Source organism: Apus apus, chromosome 4, assembly GCF_020740795.1.
Source record: "Apus apus isolate bApuApu2 chromosome 4, bApuApu2.pri.cur, whole genome shotgun sequence".
NCBI lineage: Eukaryota > Metazoa > Chordata > Aves > Apodiformes > Apodidae > Apus > Apus apus.
In genome coordinates this window covers 19,002,078-19,020,174 of record NC_067285.1, presented here as the reverse complement: position 1 = coordinate 19,020,174, position 18,097 = coordinate 19,002,078, and the positions used below count along the sequence as shown (strand labels likewise).

Below are 18,097 nucleotides of genomic sequence, written 5' to 3'. Positions count from 1 at the left end.
GATTTTCACCTTTTACCAATTGATGCCTATTTTAGCCCTTTAAACCCGTAATTAAAAGTTAACTTATTTAGTTTAGAGTTAATTATTGAAAATTGACAACTAACTGCTGGTTACATTTACATTTAGGTTAATTGAACAATGTACCCTGCTGAACTTATGTGGGAGGATTGCAATATATGTTTTGATGACTGAGATACCTACTGCAGAGTGGTGTTCTTTTGATCCTATATTATGCACATCTGAAATCTTTAATTGCTTTAAAATTTGCAAAGATCTAAGACGAACTGATTATAGAGTTAAATTCTATATAGGTTTTGATATTAGAGGAGGCAAAGTGTGTTTGGATATAGTGGATATATAAGAAACCAGACCTTGCAAACTTATGAAGTTCAGAACTGGGTATGACAAACAGTTGATTTTTTAAAAAGATTTTTCAAATCTGTAGTAAGATTTTACTGTTTTCTGCAGAAGAATTCACAAGAGTTAAAGTCCTACAAATAGATTTTCTTTGATTAATGAAAACGGCAAACCAAAGCACCCCCAAAGATCACAAGTTTGGTTGACCAGAGGCGGAATTGTTTCCAATATTTTTCTTCACCTCTGAAGTAATTTGTCTTCTGAGGCATGACAATAAGTCATTGACTCATTTATTTTTCTAGACTTCTCCCTGTAATTTTGGGCATAATATTTATCATGTTGGACACAAGCTAATTACAATAGATTTGGGGTATATTTTGGTTTGTGATGGCAGGAGATTGTTTTGCAGGTGAGAAAGTCAACATTCAGTATTTTGTTTAAAAAGTTAAATGCAAAACTTGGGTTCATATGTTTGGGTTTCTAAGCCAAAGACTATGTACTTTTCTTAAGTATATGAAAAACATTTCTAAAGAAAAAGCAACATTAATCATAAAATATTGACAATCGTTTTTTAAATGAACCAGGCCCTTAATTTTGACCTATTAATATGTACAACTATGATCTCCTATAATGTGTTTTAGATACTATTTTAGAGGAACTGGTAAATAAGTGGGATGAAGTGTTTCCAATAAGAAGCAACATTTTTTGCTTGACATTGTTGAGCTCCTTCAGAACTATTAATGTGATTTTTAGTACAATTGTTACCATTGAAATCCACTTGTTATCTGCTTAATTGAAATTCCAAGTGTGATGATTGATGTAAAAGTATTAATAATAATACAAATTCATTATTATGACCTCAAGAAAACTTTTGCATACAGGCTTAACAGTATCTCCAAAAGCAAACAAAAAAAAATGTCATACCTTTAAAAAGTAACCTGTTCATCTTTGAGTATGTCCCTGAGAGATTCATGGTGATGTTAGAAAATGTGTATTCCATTTTAAAAAATTGTTTTTGAGTTTTTCTTTTGCATAAGATGTTATTTCAGCATAGCTGGATAAATAGTTTTACATAATTGTAACTGAAGGTCTTTTAGGGGCATACTAATATTGTCATTAACTGATCCTCTAAAATTCTGTGATCTTTTACTGATTGTGTTGGCTTTTTATTTAAAGGGAGAGAGAGATACATGGTAATCTGGCTTTTAGGAAATACTTGATGGTGGATTTTAATTCCTATGTAATAACCTATTAATTCTCCCCCTAAAAGTATAAACTCTGTAGGTATACAGTATTTTTAAAGGTCAGATTACTTAGCTACTTCTAAAATTCTTTCAACCACAACAATGGATTGACTTTAAAGAAATACAGTTATCTTTGCATCAATCTAGTCTATTGGCAGAGGTAGCTTTGCAAGCCTCAGAGCTTGAAGGGCTTTACTTTGCTTCATTTGTGTGTATCTCTCTCCCTCTGTGCTCTAGCTCTTGCTCTAGCACAATGTTAAACAAAAGGATGTTTTTCTGCCTTGTATTTGAGACAGTTAAAAGCTAATCCTTATGTTCAGTGTATTTTGAAGTGTTTTCATTGATTAATGTAGAGACTTGCTCTTCTTCCTGTGCTGTCTCTGCAGTTTATAGGATGCAGTCACGTTATGCTTCTTTTAATTTTAAATGACTGTTTGCTTTGCTTTTCCTTCTTTTTGTGCTACAAACATAGTGGATTTATGGTCTGTGGGGTGCATTATGGGCGAAATGGTTTGCCACAAAATCCTCTTTCCAGGAAGGGACTGTATCCTTGTGCTGCTGCAGCAGGTTGAATTAGTTAGGAAGTGATTAACCTTTTTTATTGATGTTGTGTCATGAAAATGCGTATTGTACAATTTTTTTTTCATTAAATGAACATGGATTTTTCTTGTGATACACTTGAAAAAATTTTAAAGAACTTCATTTATATTCAGGCTGCATCTAGCAGTAGGACATAGTCTCTGCTGGTCCTGTAGTTAGCATACATTCACCTTCACTCATCTTCATTACACACGCTTTTTATAGTCTCTTCATGTTATGTGTGTGTCTAGGTATTTTATTTATTTTAATAACTCTCTTTTATGTTAATATCATTGCATTTTGTTTTCAGTTGACATTTGGTCAGTTGGGTGCATCATGGGAGAAATGATCAAAGGTGGTGTTTTATTTCCTGGTACAGATCGTATCCTTACCTTTGGCCTAGGAAGTAGTTGTAAAAGGTCAAAAGATACTGCAACAATACAGTTCCAGATTAAGGTGGTTCTAATTTTTAAATTACTGTTTTTAAACTGCCTTTTCAAAATACAATTTGCGAGTTCATTATTTTAGTTCTAGGAAGCTGTGAAAGTCTACAGTTATACCATTTAAAGCAAAACCACAACAGAGCATTAACATGTATGACTGTATTTAGAGATTAATGCTAACCAAGATGAACAAAATACCACTTGGGCAAACAGTTTGGGGTTTTTCTTTTTCCTTTCCCCTCCTCCTTCCCCCTTTTCATTTTCCAGTTTAATACAGTGTCTGTGCATTGCTTTTGGATGTTGTCACATTGAAGATGGATTTATTTTGTTTAGGTGGTGTTTTAGTGATTCACATGCATAGATTTTTGCTTTTGAGATAATTTTTGTGTGTTTTTAGTATCCAAGCATGTTAGTAGTTATGATCCTTCTTTAGATTTTTCTAGGAAATGTTTACAAAAAATTCCTAACCAGCTACATTAGTTACAGTCTGGAGATTTTTTATTTTTTTGTATGCATAAATGATCCTGCAAACAGCTTTCAGAAATATGTGGCGCTTCTCTCTTTTTATTCCATGAGTAGCTTGGTAGTAGCTGAATGGATTGTCCTGTGAACAGTACTTCAGAGAGGCTACTGCAAGCAAATAGAGGTGAAACCTTTTGATCATCTCTAAAATCAATGGATCTAAATGAAGTTTGGCATCTTACTTGTTTTACTAGTAGTTACACTCCAGTTTTTAGATGCCGTCATAAATCTTTTCTGCTTTCCTGCTGGTTAACTGTTTAATAACTGATATAGTACCATTTAGGGGTGAAGACTGGGTGAGGATTTTGAGGCACAGGGAGGAGATCCAAGGCATCCTTATTTTCACACAGCTCTGTCATTGCGTGAGCTGCACCATGCTTAGCTTTATGCATCTGGTTTACGAACATGACTTTTCAATTTAGGCTCAGTGTCATACAGTGTAAATGCTTCTTTTTCAAGGCCTGTACTAAAGCGCTGTAGAGCCTGAAAATCCTTATATAAAGGTCTGCTGTAAAGTTTTAAGAATGCAGGAGGGGAGCCTGCTACATCCAACTGAAGGTTTAGGTATTCCCTAAATCCTGTCTTTGATGGTTGACAAAATAGTTGGGTAGAAGATATGAAGGAGATAAGCATGCCTAAAATTTTACCTGAGCTCTTTTCCAGTATCTAACCATCTGCAACTAGGAATTCCTGAGCCAAATGTTGCTTTTTTAACTTTGTAACACATACTAAATTTTTCTGCTGTTAACTGGTCAATTTCCCCTTTACCTTATGTAAACTTTTAAGATGTTTCTTATGTGTACTTGAAACTCTTTAACTTGTGTGTTCAAGTCTCTGACAGAGTTGTCATTGACCTGTGTGGGCCATGATTTCACCCTTTGTGTCCATTGGTGTTGCATATCATTGGTGAGAGATCCCTGACTTGGGAGAGTCCAGGACTGGTCTGAGAGGTCCAGGTGAGAACAAAGGACAAAGCACCTACATGGGGCAATTCTCACAAGTGCCTTGGTGATGTATAGTAGCTTGACTATGAAAACATGTTTAGATCAGGAAGTTCTCTTCCAGAACCCAAATAAGGCCTTTATTTAAATTCACTTGTTACATTTTTTGAGTCTTTTAATTTTCTTGGTTTCTCAGAAGTATATCCTTTGCTAGTTAGTGTTAATTTTGAGTGAAACACATACTGCCTTGATTACTCTGTCACAGTCTTGCGTTGTTTCACTGTTTTCACCAAAAAGGTAGTCCTAATTAATGATGATTAACTTGATATTTTATTATAATTTTCTGTGTGTTCTCTCTGTTGGCTATTTTATCTGTTTTTAACATAACTTTCTAGCTGAAAATCAGACACAATGTTTTTCTTAGCTGCGTAACCTTAGATATTGATCAGTGGAATAAAGTCATAGAGCAGCTAGGAACACCGTGTCCCGAATTTATGAAGAAATTACAGCCTACAGTCCGAACTTATGTGGAGAACAGACCTAAATATGCTGGTTATAGTTTTGAAAAACTTTTTCCAGATGTCCTTTTCCCAGCTGACTCTGAGCACAATAAGCTTAAAGGTAAGGTCTGTCTTCTGTGTTTTGTGTATTTTCAAAGTTTTTAAACTGTGATATCTCAAACAGAAATATATCTTGGTTTTGTTCACTATAACATCATCTTGCTAAGGATTTAAATATTATATTTATATATAATTTACACACATTCTGGTGTATGCTTTCCTCTACTTTCTCATCTTCTCTGAAACAGCTCATATTCTGGAGATGCCTGTATAAAGAAAAGGAAGCATATCTATTCCTCTCAATGACAGATGTCAATGTGAATTAGAGAAGAGTAGCAGGAAGGTGGAATGGAAGTTTTGTAGGCAGAGCCACTTCTCTTTCTCTAGGGATGAATATCCCTATGTATTATGACTATTTGTAATACACAGTTACCCTGTAGTTACTGAAAGAACTTACTGGTTCTAAAAGTCACCTACTCAGTGGGGTCCCAGAGTCACCATATTTTCTGTGACTGACGTGACATGTGACTAACTGTACATGACAGTTTTTTCCCCATAGATTGTAAGAGGCAGGTAGGAGGTGCTTGCCCACTGCTATTCCAGACAAGGCTGTACTGGCAGCTGAGTTATATTTCACATAAGGATGTCATGCAAAGGGGCACTGTATGCTGAAAACATATAATGAAACATGTCCAACCCCTTTCCCACCTGTAGTATTCTCTTCAACATTTTTTCCCTCATTAAATGGACCACTTTTCTTAATGCCAAATTATGTAAGGGCTGCATAGATAGTAAACTGGAATTTATTTACTCTGAGACTCCTCTCCTTAAGAGCTTTGAAATACTGTATTATGTACACTATATACAGCACTATTCTAAATAGAAAATGTCACTTTTTGCAGCAAGTCAAGCAAGGGATTTGTTGTCAAAAATGCTGGTTATAGATGCTTCTAAAAGAATCTCCGTGGATGAAGCCTTGCAGCACCCATACATCAATGTTTGGTATGATCCATCAGAAGCAGAAGCTGTAAGTTCTTGTTTTAGGTGTCTGATTGATTAGGAAGGCAGTGTACTAAAGTAAACTTGTGATACTTGAAAGAAGATTATTGTGTGATCTACGTATTTCACTAGGAGATCAACTGAATCATAATGGTTTTTATTATCGTTGATTGATGTGTTTATTAGATAAAGTATCAGGAATGGGTGCAAACTGGAGTACCTGCATCTGTGTGTGTGTGTTTGTGTATAAATGTATATAATCTGGACATGTAGTAATGCATCTGAAATCCAACTAAGGAAGTCAAGTAGAAACTCCAAGAGGCCAGCATGGCCTTAATAATTCTTGGATTTTATGAAATCTTACATATATGGTTCTAATTTATTAAGTGTGTCATTTCAGTATGGTTTACTTGCACTTGACAGGTTTCTAAGGTACTTATTCTTGGATGAGAGGAATATTTTTATTAGTTGTAGCAACTGATAGTACTATTAAACTAGGAAATACATGTTTCAGCAAAATCTGAGTACAAGATCTTGAGCTTTCAGTTATTAATACTAATGAACAAAGGGTTTACTTAAAAATTGTTCTTTAAAAGTTAATTTCAGGAGAATTTCAGATTATGAGGAAAGTGACATTTTTAAAAGTGGGTGGTGATGGCCCAATAAGAATAGAAAAGTTGCTTGATTTAAATGATGCAATTAGAATTCTGCTGATCTATAATAGCTAGAGGAAAAACTTAATAATTAACAGTAGGTAGAACGGGCTGGTTGGGTTGGAGACTGCTGCGCTTAGGAGCTTTTTTACTTGACTGTTCAGTTTCTAGTTTAATTATTACAGTAATGCAAGCAAATCTGTTAATCAGAATAACTTTAAAACATGTAGTGCCTTCTAGAAAATAAGCAGAGTCCAAGTATGAGATAATACGTGACCACATAAATACAGTATATTTAAATGAGGTTCATATTCTGAGTGTTTACTTGCATTTTTCATTTATTCTGGTTTTATATCTCTTTTAATTGCTTTATCATGAGTTAGTTTTGTTTTTCAGCCTCCACCAAAGATACCAGATAAGCAGTTAGATGAAAGGGAGCACACGATAGAAGAATGGAAAGGTAAGAAGGGCATTTTAAAGTATAATAAGGCTTTTAGGAGTAGTCTAGAGCCCAACAATTACTGTTACTTAGGTTCTTCTGAGCAACATAGTAGTATTTACTTAAACTTCTTGGAATGGCAAGAGAATAGATCAGTGCTTCACAATGTCTTGATTGTTGTGACACAAAACATTTTCCTGTGAAGGCGCTGAACCTTTGTAGTGAACTTAAGACCTGCTCGGTCACCTTTTGCAAACCATAGGGCAGCATTTTTAGAGAGAGTAACTCTTGTGGACTAACTGCTGCAGTTGAAAAAGATGCAGGAGTTTAAGTGATGTAAGTCTGAAGTAGAAGCACTAGTTGTCAAGTGAAGAGCCTAATAGCAATAATTGTATTGTTTTAAATCAAGCAGAGGATTTGAAAGTGTTAGTAAAGGGTGAGATAGTGAAATTGCACTTGTTGTGAAAGATGCTGGTGATTATCACCTTTGGGATCTTGATAAAGTAGCTGGAGTTGAGGTGTGGAAAGGATCACAGTATAAAGTAAGACTCATACCTGCAAGAGCTGATCTTTTGTGCTCAGTATCTGTATTTCCTAGTCGTATATAAGGTGTAAAATGATGAAATGTAAGGGGAAGATCTTTGTTACTTGTAAAGCTTGTGCTTCATTTTTAAATTATTTCTAAAAGATGTGGTGTTATTGCAGAGATCCTAGTGCTAAGAAAAAATGCAGGTTGAGGTTGCTGTGCAGCATCTATATGTTACATTTAAGCAAGAATTTAGTGCATTGACCACTCCTTTACTTTATACTGAAAAAAGTCTAGAATGGGATATTAGACCTGTATAACCTTTTTCTCTCCAGAGGAAAAAAAACAAAAACAGGGAAGATATTTCCTGAATAATTTTTGACAGTTTGATTGTGTTGGCTGGTAATAGGCACAAGTCTGTAGAATCTAATACTACCACACTTTTAAGTTGCTTTCTGTTAGCAACTGAGTTTTAATCTTAAATGCGGAGAGAGAGGGAGAACTGTGGTAATTCTTTTGCCGTCCTCCTTCCAGAGTAAGTTATTTCCCTTTTGAAGCAGATGTGCTGAGGGTGTTTCAAGCAATATAGAATTTACTTTTTAGGCTCCTATAGTCCTTGAAATCATAATTCTTAAATGCCTTTTTTTTTTTTTTCCCCAAACTGTACATTCTACTAGTTTGCCAGTGACAGATAAGAAGCAGTATTCTGACAGTCAGTTCTTATAAGCTGCATTTAACATTTTTAGTACTTCTGTTGTTCCTTCTGTAGATTTACAACTTAGCTCTTTTCTGGGTAATAAGCTGCTATTAGCCTAAAAACCTCCTGGCCAGTACACAGGATGTATGATTCATGTTACAAGCACCTTTAACCTGTTTAAGGATGAGTAACTTCTGTAGCTGGAAGATTAAGTAGCTGCTTTCATTTGGAGTGGCTACTGATACGCCAATGTTGTATTCCATTTCATGGTGATCTGGACCTTTAGATGCTGTTGTTGAGGAAATGTAGTTGCAAATGTTTGTTGGGAGCATGGCAGTGTTGTTTGGGCTTGTTCCTACCCAGTCCTTTGAAGACTGATTCCATTTATCTGTTACAAAGAAGTCATTGATATAAATTGAATGGTTATAAAGAACCATTTTAACCACAGGTCCCCAAGGAGCCTGGACAAAAGAGTCTCAGAGTAATGTCAGTGGGTTCTTGAGAGTGCCAGCCTGTTGTGGCTCCAACAGAAGAGTTTTATATTTTTCTGTCACTTGCCAGTTGTTCTCCAGCCTCTACAGTGTATTGTTCAAAACTAATTCTGAACAGTAATAAACCTATGAAATGTAAATGTACATTTTAATGGGAGTTGTATTATCAATCCAGTCTTGGGTTTTCAAATTCATTTTTTGCTTCTCCTTCTCTGTTTTCAGAGTTGATATACAAGGAAGTCATGGACCTGGAGGAGAGAACCAAGAATGGGGTTATACGTGGACAACCAGCCCCTTTAGGTTGGTTACAATAAAAGCACAGTATAAAGCATTGAGTTTTAGGTCAGGAAAGAGTAACCTAGCTCCAAAATACAGCTCTTAAATGACCAATATCCTCTTGAATTCCCTTTGAGAAACTGCTTATTGGAATGGAATGTATGGGGTTGACATATCTTTTTATTAATCTGGTAAATTCCACTTAATTTTGACCCCATTTAACTGGTGCTTTTTTCAGTCATCAAGAAACATCTTGGCAGGTACTGATGCTCTGTTGCCATAATCTGGTTAGATGCATCACTTCTAGCTGGTGCAATTTCAAATAAAGATATAACCACTACTTATATCTATTAAGTAAAGAAACAGGATTTCTAGGTAGTCTGACTTGAATTTCTAGGTAGTCTGCCTCTAAACAGAAAGGAAAAATACAGAGCACTTTCAGAAACTGTTGCTGAATTTTGGAGAAAAATGGGACTGTTGGCTGACCTTTGATAGGACTGCATGTACACTGTTGAAAAATGACAGCAAGAGTTGGACAGCTAGTGATGACTCTGCTCAGAGTTCACTGAAATCCAGACTGAAAAATCACTGCATTGTCTGAGATTGAAAGTATACAATGTGGCTGAACATTAGCCATTTCCTAGCATGAAGGAAAAAACCAGTTCCCTTATTTCTTTATCTAAATATGTAGATATAATTCTAGCTTTGGGTCTCAACATTTGGTAGGATATCTTAGCTCTAGCTTTATGCAATATTGTCTGTGTTTGTGATTTTTAACCTTCAGCCATTAGCATGTTCTTGTAATTTGGCAGGTATAGTGCCACGTGGGCTCTGTGGCTCTTGACATCCCATTCATTAGCCCTACGTTAAGATATTGTGGGTTTTATTTACTTTGATAATGGATTGAGACACATCTCTTCAAATCTGACAGAACAGGAGAAAGTAATGACTATTAGAAAGTGACAGACTAATGCAAGTACTGAACCATGCAACTGTATCTGCAACTGATTTGCTGTTTTGTTTCTCATAGCACAGGTGCAGCAATGATCAATGGCTCTCAACATCCATCTTCATCGTCATCTGTCAATGATGTGTCTTCAATGTCAACAGATCCAACATTGGCCTCTGATACAGACAGCAGTCTAGAAAACTCAGCTGGACCTCTGGGTTGCTGTAGATGACTACTTGATCTTTTGGGGGGTGGGAGGGGGGTCCTTTTAGTCATTAATAGGGCACCTTTAAAATTTGGTGGTATTTTTGAGTGTTTTTTCAAAAATAATTGTAGAATTCATCATAAAGTGCTGTAATTTAAACTGTAAGTTGTGTTAAAAGCAGCCACTTTTTTGCTGTAATTAACTGTAAAATATTAAACCTGATAATTTTTATTGTGGTTTTAAAATCTGCATATTTGCTTTACTTTTATGCTGCTGATCTTTTTTTACTGAATTTGTAAGATTTGTTTTATTGAAGCACATATTAATGTTGTGGTCATTACCATATAATGAATTATTTAAGATTTTATAGGTTTTCAATTTTTTAATTAGAATTTATTCCAGATGTTTTGTTCATGATATCCTTCAAAGTTTTATGCTTGGTCATATATGTCCATGTGCAGATGGAGGGGGAAGAGAATTCAGTGCAGCCAGCTGTAGTTTTGGGCTGGCAGCAAACAAAATGCTCTTTTATTTTGACCACTTGCCTCTAAGACTTCAGCAAAAGCAACAACCAGTGAATTTTTTTAGATAAAAGGTATATGACCCTTTGCAAAGTAACTTCATTTGAATGGTTTTACAAACTTAAGAAAGCAAAGCATATCTTCAAAGCTGCAGAAATATCTACCCTAACAAAGTAATGTGGTGTTTTCTGCAAAGCTGTGGCATGCCAAATCCTATGATCACTATAAAACATGAGGATACTTCATGAATAATACATTGCAATACAAATAAACTGTTTACTTCTAGCTTGTAGCCTGTTTTTGTACACACAAAACAAAGTGTATCCAGGATGTCTAGATTGCCAACAGGGAAAATGAGTATGCTGTAGCTGTACTTTTATGTCATACGTGATTCTTGGGAGTTTTGTTTCTTACTACTTTTGTCTACTTAGGTAGGTGCTTTTTTGTGTAGAAGAGGGAATGACATGAATGCAGTAGGGGCAAAACTTCAGCTGTTCTTTCTCCACCAAAAGTAACTGATTTCTAAAAACCATTAAGTGGTAGGAGAACCTCAGGATTTCTGTAGTTAATGCATCAAGTGAGCAATATATGCCATCCAAAGGAGGGAGAAGTAGTGCTGTATAAATTAATATTTATCTCTTTCATTTCACTGTGAGACCAGTGTAGCAGAAATCTTAATAATGGTTCTTTTAAAGTCAGAAATATTCAGTAGTTTTCAGCACTGATGCTCCAGGTTTCAATACCCTTTTTAAACAAAAGATACATTAAAATATGTAGAACAGTTACTAAATAGTCATGAAAGATGGTGCTGCTCCTCACAGAAGTATTTTAACTGTTTACATTTTATATTTACAGAATGATTTATCTATAACTGACTTAAGTTTATGTATGAGTTAATCATTCAGATTTTATTCCTTTGGAAAATGCAGATTTTTTTGTGAAGCTAGGCTGTATAATTGATTGCCTTGTGCAGGTGCATATTTTGTGTAGTGGATTAGAATGTGACAAGGAATTGAAATTAATAGTGCTCACAAAAATGAGCATTAAAAAAATGCAGAAGTCTTGTCAGGCCCAGAACATAAGCTAATCATGTAACTGGCTACAGAGGTCACCCAGGAATGACTGATGCTCTTCAGTGTGGTTCCTTCTGCTGGTTGGGTTAAATAGGTATCTTTTTTACATTCTGATAGAAAGAGGAAAATCTATCTTTGCAGTAAGTTTCAGAAAAATAGAAATGATGGTAATGCTTTCAATATCTGATGTGTCTTTTTTAAAAACATATAGGGTTACAAGGAATGGTAATGTCTCAAAGATGACTAAGTTGATAAACTCCACAGTTGTTTGCCTGGCCTGGCTAGACTGCTGGTAAGTGTGTCTGCGTGTAATTTTGCTTTCCTCACTTGTATCTAATATTTCAATATTGTCTTTCTGAACCACGTTTGTTAAGGCAGTTATTTTTACAGGATCCTGCCAAATGGTATATTACCTCAGAATAGGCAGGACGTGTATGGATTTATCTAGCACTGAAACACAGAAAATCTGCTGAAGTTGAACAGAGACCAGCAGAACAGTCTGTTTTGTAATTTTTTATCAAAATTTAAGCTGTGACTTAAGCCAAAATTTTTGTTGATTCGACAGTACTTTTTATGACCCCTCTGGATTGTAGTGGTGAGTGAAATACTTTGTAACTTTAAAGTAATTTTTGCTATCACTTTCCAGTGTCCTAAAGAAAAATTGCTTTAAAAATTAATACTGAGTGAAACAGTTACTGGGCTTTTACTACAGTGTAATAACAATAGTATCTTCACTGTGTTCATGGTTCATAGGTGAATTGAGTTTTTCTGCTTTTAAGGCAGAGTTGATGAATGAATGCGTGGGACTGGCTGCTGCAACCCATTGTAGTGTGAGTAAGCTGTGTTTAAAGGGATTGTTTCAGTAAGGTCGGAGTTTTCCCTGCAGGAACCTAGAGATCCCTTCCGGCACCATCTTCATAGCAGTGTTACTTTTTTTTACAAAGACAAGAAAATCAGATTCAGTAATCAAATTGTCACAACAAGATGCTAGTCTAAAGTTCCCTTTTTGTTTGTTGAAATACAAAATTATTTCATAGATAGTTGTACACTGCCACAGATAGTAAACAAATGGGTAACTAGAGTTCAGTATTGTCTAGTTCTATGTTGTTAGATCTTGTACTATCTAATACACTGTACGATCTTAAAGTATTATTAAGCTTTATTTTAGTCTGTGATTCCAAAACCTTCTCATGACAACAGGTTTCACTGAAGTGCATGCGACTTTCCTCTTGCAGAGCTCTTCCAATCCATTGGGAGTTGGTTGGGATTGAATTACAGTGAGTTGTCTCATTTCTTACGTCAAGTGAGGTTAAAAGTTGGGCAATAGTAACGAGATTAATTTCTGCCTTCTCTGTTCAGAGCTGTGGTAGGCATAAAAAATAAAACAGCTCCTCTGCTTTTGTAGAATTGAGGCGTTTTGTATGTTAAGGTGTGTGAGAAGCTGGACTGCCAAAACAGTACCCGTCAGTTCAACAATCTGACCTGACTGACCAGAACACCTCTTGTGCGTTCATTTGATTCTGCTAAGGTGAACAGACCTGGCACTTTTCCCCATGTAGGTGTTGTACTTGGCTTTTTAGTTTAGAAGAACCTTGCTGCAGTATATGCAGTAGTATCTTTCTGGATAGGAATCCCAGCTAGCCACAAAGATGATAATAGCATAAATGGTTTGGTAAGGCCCCCCTGCCAGCCCAGGTGTGAATTTAGGGGGGTCTAGTGAGCTCTATCTGAGGTGGTTGTGGCAACAGCACCCTCTGCTGCCTCAGGGTCCAAGGAAGTACTGTGTGACTAAAGTGGTTTTGTTTTATGGAAAATTGCATCTCTGCACATAGGCTATTTCATTAGAGGGCAAAAATTAAGCACCTTGACAGGCATTTGCATGAATATAATGCCCCTGCAGTAATGTATATGGCATTTATCTCAACATTGCATAAAGAAAAATTATCAGAAAGCTAATAGAGGAGGATGGTTCCTACTCTGCCAATCATCCAAAGCATATGACGTTGAATGTTTCTCAGTTAAGTTATGGGGGAAGGAGGAGAGAAGGTGTTTCAACTTAGACTTGGTCTCAACTGTTTTGAGTTGCTAAAGGAAGCAAGTTTCTACATGTGTATTTGTGTTGACAGCAGCTTGTCCATGGTACATTTCGTTTTCCCATCAGTGTTTTGGTTCTAACACATTTAGTTTGAGGACTGGAGGAGTTTAAGGAGAGTTGTCTTTTTCAGTAAGATCAGAGAGGGTTTAATGGAGAAATGTGATGAGACTACTGCTTACCCAAATTTTCAATTCACTTAATTTATTCTTTGCTAAGGGCACTGGATAAAAGTGGTATTTTAAGTGATCTCTTCCACTCCCTTCTCCTCTTCTTTAGATATCTCTGCATTACAGAAGTGTGTTATGAATCAGATCACATTGTGTTTCTACTTCTGCAGTTAAAAGTTTAAGCTAGATTTTCTTGAACTACCTCACACAAACTTTCTACGTTTCTTAAGTAAGCAAAGCTAACCCTTGCTATTGGAACTACACTGAATGTGAATAGAAAAATACACTTCCTTTAGAAAAATAAGCCTATTGGCCAATGTTGAGTCGATATCAGTAAGTATGTTTCTTATATATTTCACGTAAGGTGTTCATGTGTATTATATAGCTTGTGTACAATTATGTACATCTAGAATATTGTGCTAGCTGTAAATTGGTGATTTTATTACTGTAGTCTGGTTTTGTAGGTAAAAATATATAGTAATGTCAGCTCATCCTTTACATTTTACAAAAGGAATAATTCTTGGTAAGCTTTGCATACAGATGAATTACTTTTGTAGGCCCAATATCTAGTCTATTTTTGAGAGTTCTTTAACTTTTATTACTAAAGTTGAGAAAAAAACAAAACGCTAATTATTGTGGTCATTTTTTTCTGCCCCTTTTGAAGTATATTCTTAGTTTTGTTTTGCCCCAATAAATATGAAGGGAAAGATACTTCGGTAAAAATACTGGGAAAAACTGTAAATTTTTTCTTCCCCACATTTGATACTTTTTTCTGCTTTTCCTTTATTCCCTCCAAATAAGCTGTTGGTGGGGCATTACTGAGAACATTGTGGGTTTTTTAATCATTCATGCCATAGGTTACATGTGCACCACTGGAATGTATACATTGTTATCTAGTATGTCAATTGGTTATAATGATATTTTAAATAAAAAAGGAAAAAAAAAGTTTGACCATATGCATTTAGTATTTCTTCTTTAGTAGGCTGGAATGGATTTTGTATGGATTTCATAATAAGGCTGCAGTTGGAGTTTTCTTAGCATCAGTCCTTCCTGAGAATGCATCTGTTTTTGATGGTAATTAAGGTCCTGTCCTGTGTGTGAGCTCACTCATGGGCAAAGTGACATGTTTCTTGCATTTCTCTGTTCCCTTGGGCTTTTGGATGTGCCACTTCCTTGCTTCCAACTCTAGCCACCTTCTGTCCTGGAAGTACAGCTGCTGAGACCCTGCCTTGCAGAAAAGAGGTAAGCCATGGACTGTCTATTGTATGAAAGGAGGGTCCAGTCCCACTGCCCTCAGGAAGGTAATTCTCAAAACTGAGTCTCAGAGAAGCCTGAAGGATCTGACTTCTGAAGAGCTTTTACTGGAGGATCAGCTTTAGTGCCAGGACCACTTCTTGCACTGGCACCTCTGCAGTGTGGCTAAATGCTAGTGTAATGCATGCCATTGCCTTCATTTTCAGCAGGCCCTCAACGTTTCTTTAAATGAAGACTTGAGATGCCCTGGAGTTGCGCTTGTCTGCGTGCTGTTACGTTGTCTTTGTGTACATTGGTATGGAAAAGGACCTGTGACCACGGGCAGTGCAGCCTGCTTTATATCGCTGGACCAGCGTGAGGTGCTTCTAGGAGTGCGGTGAGGCTCAGAAATGCTTTTTTATTTATATATGTTATCAGGAAGTCTTGTTCATTCCAAGTAATACATTGATATAGAGCAAGGCCTGAGACAGTTCTAGCTCTGCCAGGGATTTGTCTGAGTGTGACTTCAGCCTAGAACCAAAATGCTCCAGAGTGCTGCTGGCTTGCAGAGCCCTGTTTGGTGAATGTAAGTAGATTAATAAGCTGTAATTACTAATTTTCTGTTTCATATTAGAATTAGTTTTTTGTTACTCTGAAATGTTTGGCTTAGTTGTTTTTTTTAAGTGTATGCTTGTGTTGATTTCATTCACTGAAAAATGCTACACTTTTGCCTGCGTAATACTGGAAGGGATGTTCCAGGCTGGGAAGATTGTACACGTAAAGCTGTGGTAAAATTGTAGCTACCTCATTCCAGGAGTCTTTTGTTATGCCTTATTAATACTAACAAATGTCTGTCTTGTAAACACTTGCAAAGAAAGCTGGCACTTTGAACTAGGGGTTGTGGTAAGCTAAAAGGTTGCAAAAAAAGGAGCACTCTCTCAGATCCATGAAGTTGGCAAATTAAGTGGTGGGAAAGACTGTACAGAAACAGGAGTTTAAGCTAGGAAAGGAGGATATAATCTTCCTCAAATAAGGGCATAGTGTTCCATGAGGTTGCATACAGCAGGACAAGAATGTTCCCATTTCTGGCTTGTTGTCCATGATGGGAAACTGTGATGCTTCTGTTAGGCTTTTAGAGTTAATATCCCACTGTGGTGTGTTTTGGCATGGACTGGGTAGTTACAGCTTCTTGCAGGATATGTATATTGCAATGAATAATCTTCAAAAGGACCTGAAATGTATTCTTACTAGGATTAAATGCCTCAGATAGTAGAAACTTTTACCAGTCCTGATGTTCTGATTGCAGAGAATTACTTATAGTTCAATTCAGGCCACTCCCTAATGCTTTGTGATTACTGACATGGTACTTAATGCTGCCTAACTCACTGCAGTGGCTAGCTCAAAATCATTGTTGCAACAGTTGATTCTCACATTAGGCATCTTAATACTGCTGTTTTAAACAGGCCATCATATACTTTGAAGGATCAGTTCTGACAATCAGTAATCATTTAAGGTGTGGGGCAGGTAGGGGAAAAAAGGCAAGGATGCTGCTGCTGCCTGCAGGTGGCAGGATGTGGCTGCTGTGGACTGCTCAGGTACTAGCCACACTGTCTGGCACCATGAGCTGTGAGGAATCTAGCCCAGCTGAGTATTCTGGGAAGGGAAAATGTTTTGAAATTACTGACTTAGCCTGTCTGCTCAGCTTACCTTTACCACCTTACCATCTTGTCTTGACCAAGAAAGATTAGGTCAAAATGTTTCTTTTTGCTCACTCTCACTGGTTTCCATTTCTGTAGGAAGGAGGAGCATTACAGTGAGGTAGAAGCAAGTTAACTTCCAGATGTGAGAATATCTGTGAGATGGTGCGGAGAAAGGTGTGCAATCTGTTGGTACTTATGAAAGCCCATTAAGGTTCTTTCCAGACAATTAGTTACATTCTTCTTTAGTAAGGAAAGAGGACAGGTTCAGGTAATTTTCCAAAAACACAAGCAAGCACCTTCACCACAGTCTGTACTTTCCCTTTAGCCAGCTCACTGGGTCATGACACTTTGCCATTAAAAATCTTTGTCCTCTGAGACTCCCAAGCTCCCTCAGCTGTCAAAGCTACATGCCAAGAAAGAGTTAACAGTTCTGCAAGTGCTGAGCTGGCAAATGGAGTTCAGGCTGAATCTAGCGAAACAGTTTTTTCTGTGCAGGCTCTGCATGGCTCAGGGTGCTACAAGAGTCGCATATAACTTTGAGAAGTCAGTCCTGGCAGCTCATTACCAGAAGTTACAACTTCATTCTAATTATTTTTCTTTAATAGAAGTAATGGGCTCTGAGTTATTTGTGATATTCTTCCTGTCCCCGCATCTCTCTGCGAACAACAAAAAAAAATCAACTGGTTTAATGAGAAATGTTAAAAGGCAGCTAAGTGTAAGCTGTCCTGGGGAGGTTAGAGAGAGATCTCCACCCTTCCCCTTTACCCGGCCCCCCCCGCCCCCCGAATTTCACTAATTTCTTTTACCATAAGTTTTGCTATTAACATTTAAGTGATAAAAAACCCTCAGCAAGTTGGATGTATTTTGATGATAAGAAATCTTTCTTCTATCTTGATGTCTGATCACTGCATATCAGCTCATGAGATCTTTTTCTTGCAGCTACTACAGTTCTATTTTTTTGCGCAGAACACCCCAGATGCCCAGGGCAAAATGTGCATATTTAAAGTTCTGTAACATTTATGTGGCAAATCTGATTATTAATCACATATAATTTAAGAAGTTGCATTTTTGTGAAACCCTGGAACCTGTTTGGTGGATAAGGGACAATTGTTATGAATTATCAAGATTTTTAGATCTGTCTTCAGCTCATTTATAGACTTTGCTTTCACATTGTCTTCATAAAATAATGCCCCTTTCAGGAATGAGAAATCTGAACAAACTTTATGTAGGGAGGGGGAGTGGGAGAAAAACCAGCTCATTAAACCGGTATGCTAAGCCACATTTAATGTGGTAACATATTGGAACTGCCACCTTCCCATGCACAAATGTAGGAGGCCCTCAGCTCCAAGCCCAGCCTGTCCACCAGTTCTGGTCATCCCACCCACCTTGCAGGACTTTACACTGTCCTTCAGCCAGCAGTAGATCCA

At 36.8% G+C, this 18,097-nt stretch overlaps 1 protein-coding gene across 8 annotated transcripts in view; it reads left to right on the top strand.

Annotated features, from left to right (window-relative positions):
• The window catches only part of MAPK8 (mitogen-activated protein kinase 8), a 130,870-nt gene extending 120,183 nt beyond the window's left edge, over positions 1-10,687 (top strand). For 5 of the 8 annotated variants that reach the window (XM_051616687.1, XM_051616686.1, XM_051616684.1 and 2 more), the window contains 6 exons: positions 2,074-2,145; positions 4,525-4,707; positions 5,549-5,673; positions 6,695-6,758; positions 8,674-8,751; positions 9,763-10,687. In XM_051616687.1, the coding sequence (XP_051472647.1) occupies positions 2,074-2,145; positions 4,525-4,707; positions 5,549-5,673; positions 6,695-6,758; positions 8,674-8,751; positions 9,763-9,908 (668 nt within the window). In that variant the 3' untranslated portion in view covers positions 9,909-10,687. Of the gene's footprint in view, positions 1-2,073; positions 2,146-2,490; positions 2,563-4,524; positions 4,708-5,548; positions 5,674-6,694; positions 6,759-8,673; positions 8,752-9,757 lie in introns of all 8 variants that reach the window. The other 3 variants (XM_051616685.1, XM_051616690.1, XM_051616691.1) reach the window with 2 other exon arrangements.
• The last annotated feature ends 7,410 nt before the right edge of the window (positions 10,688-18,097 follow it).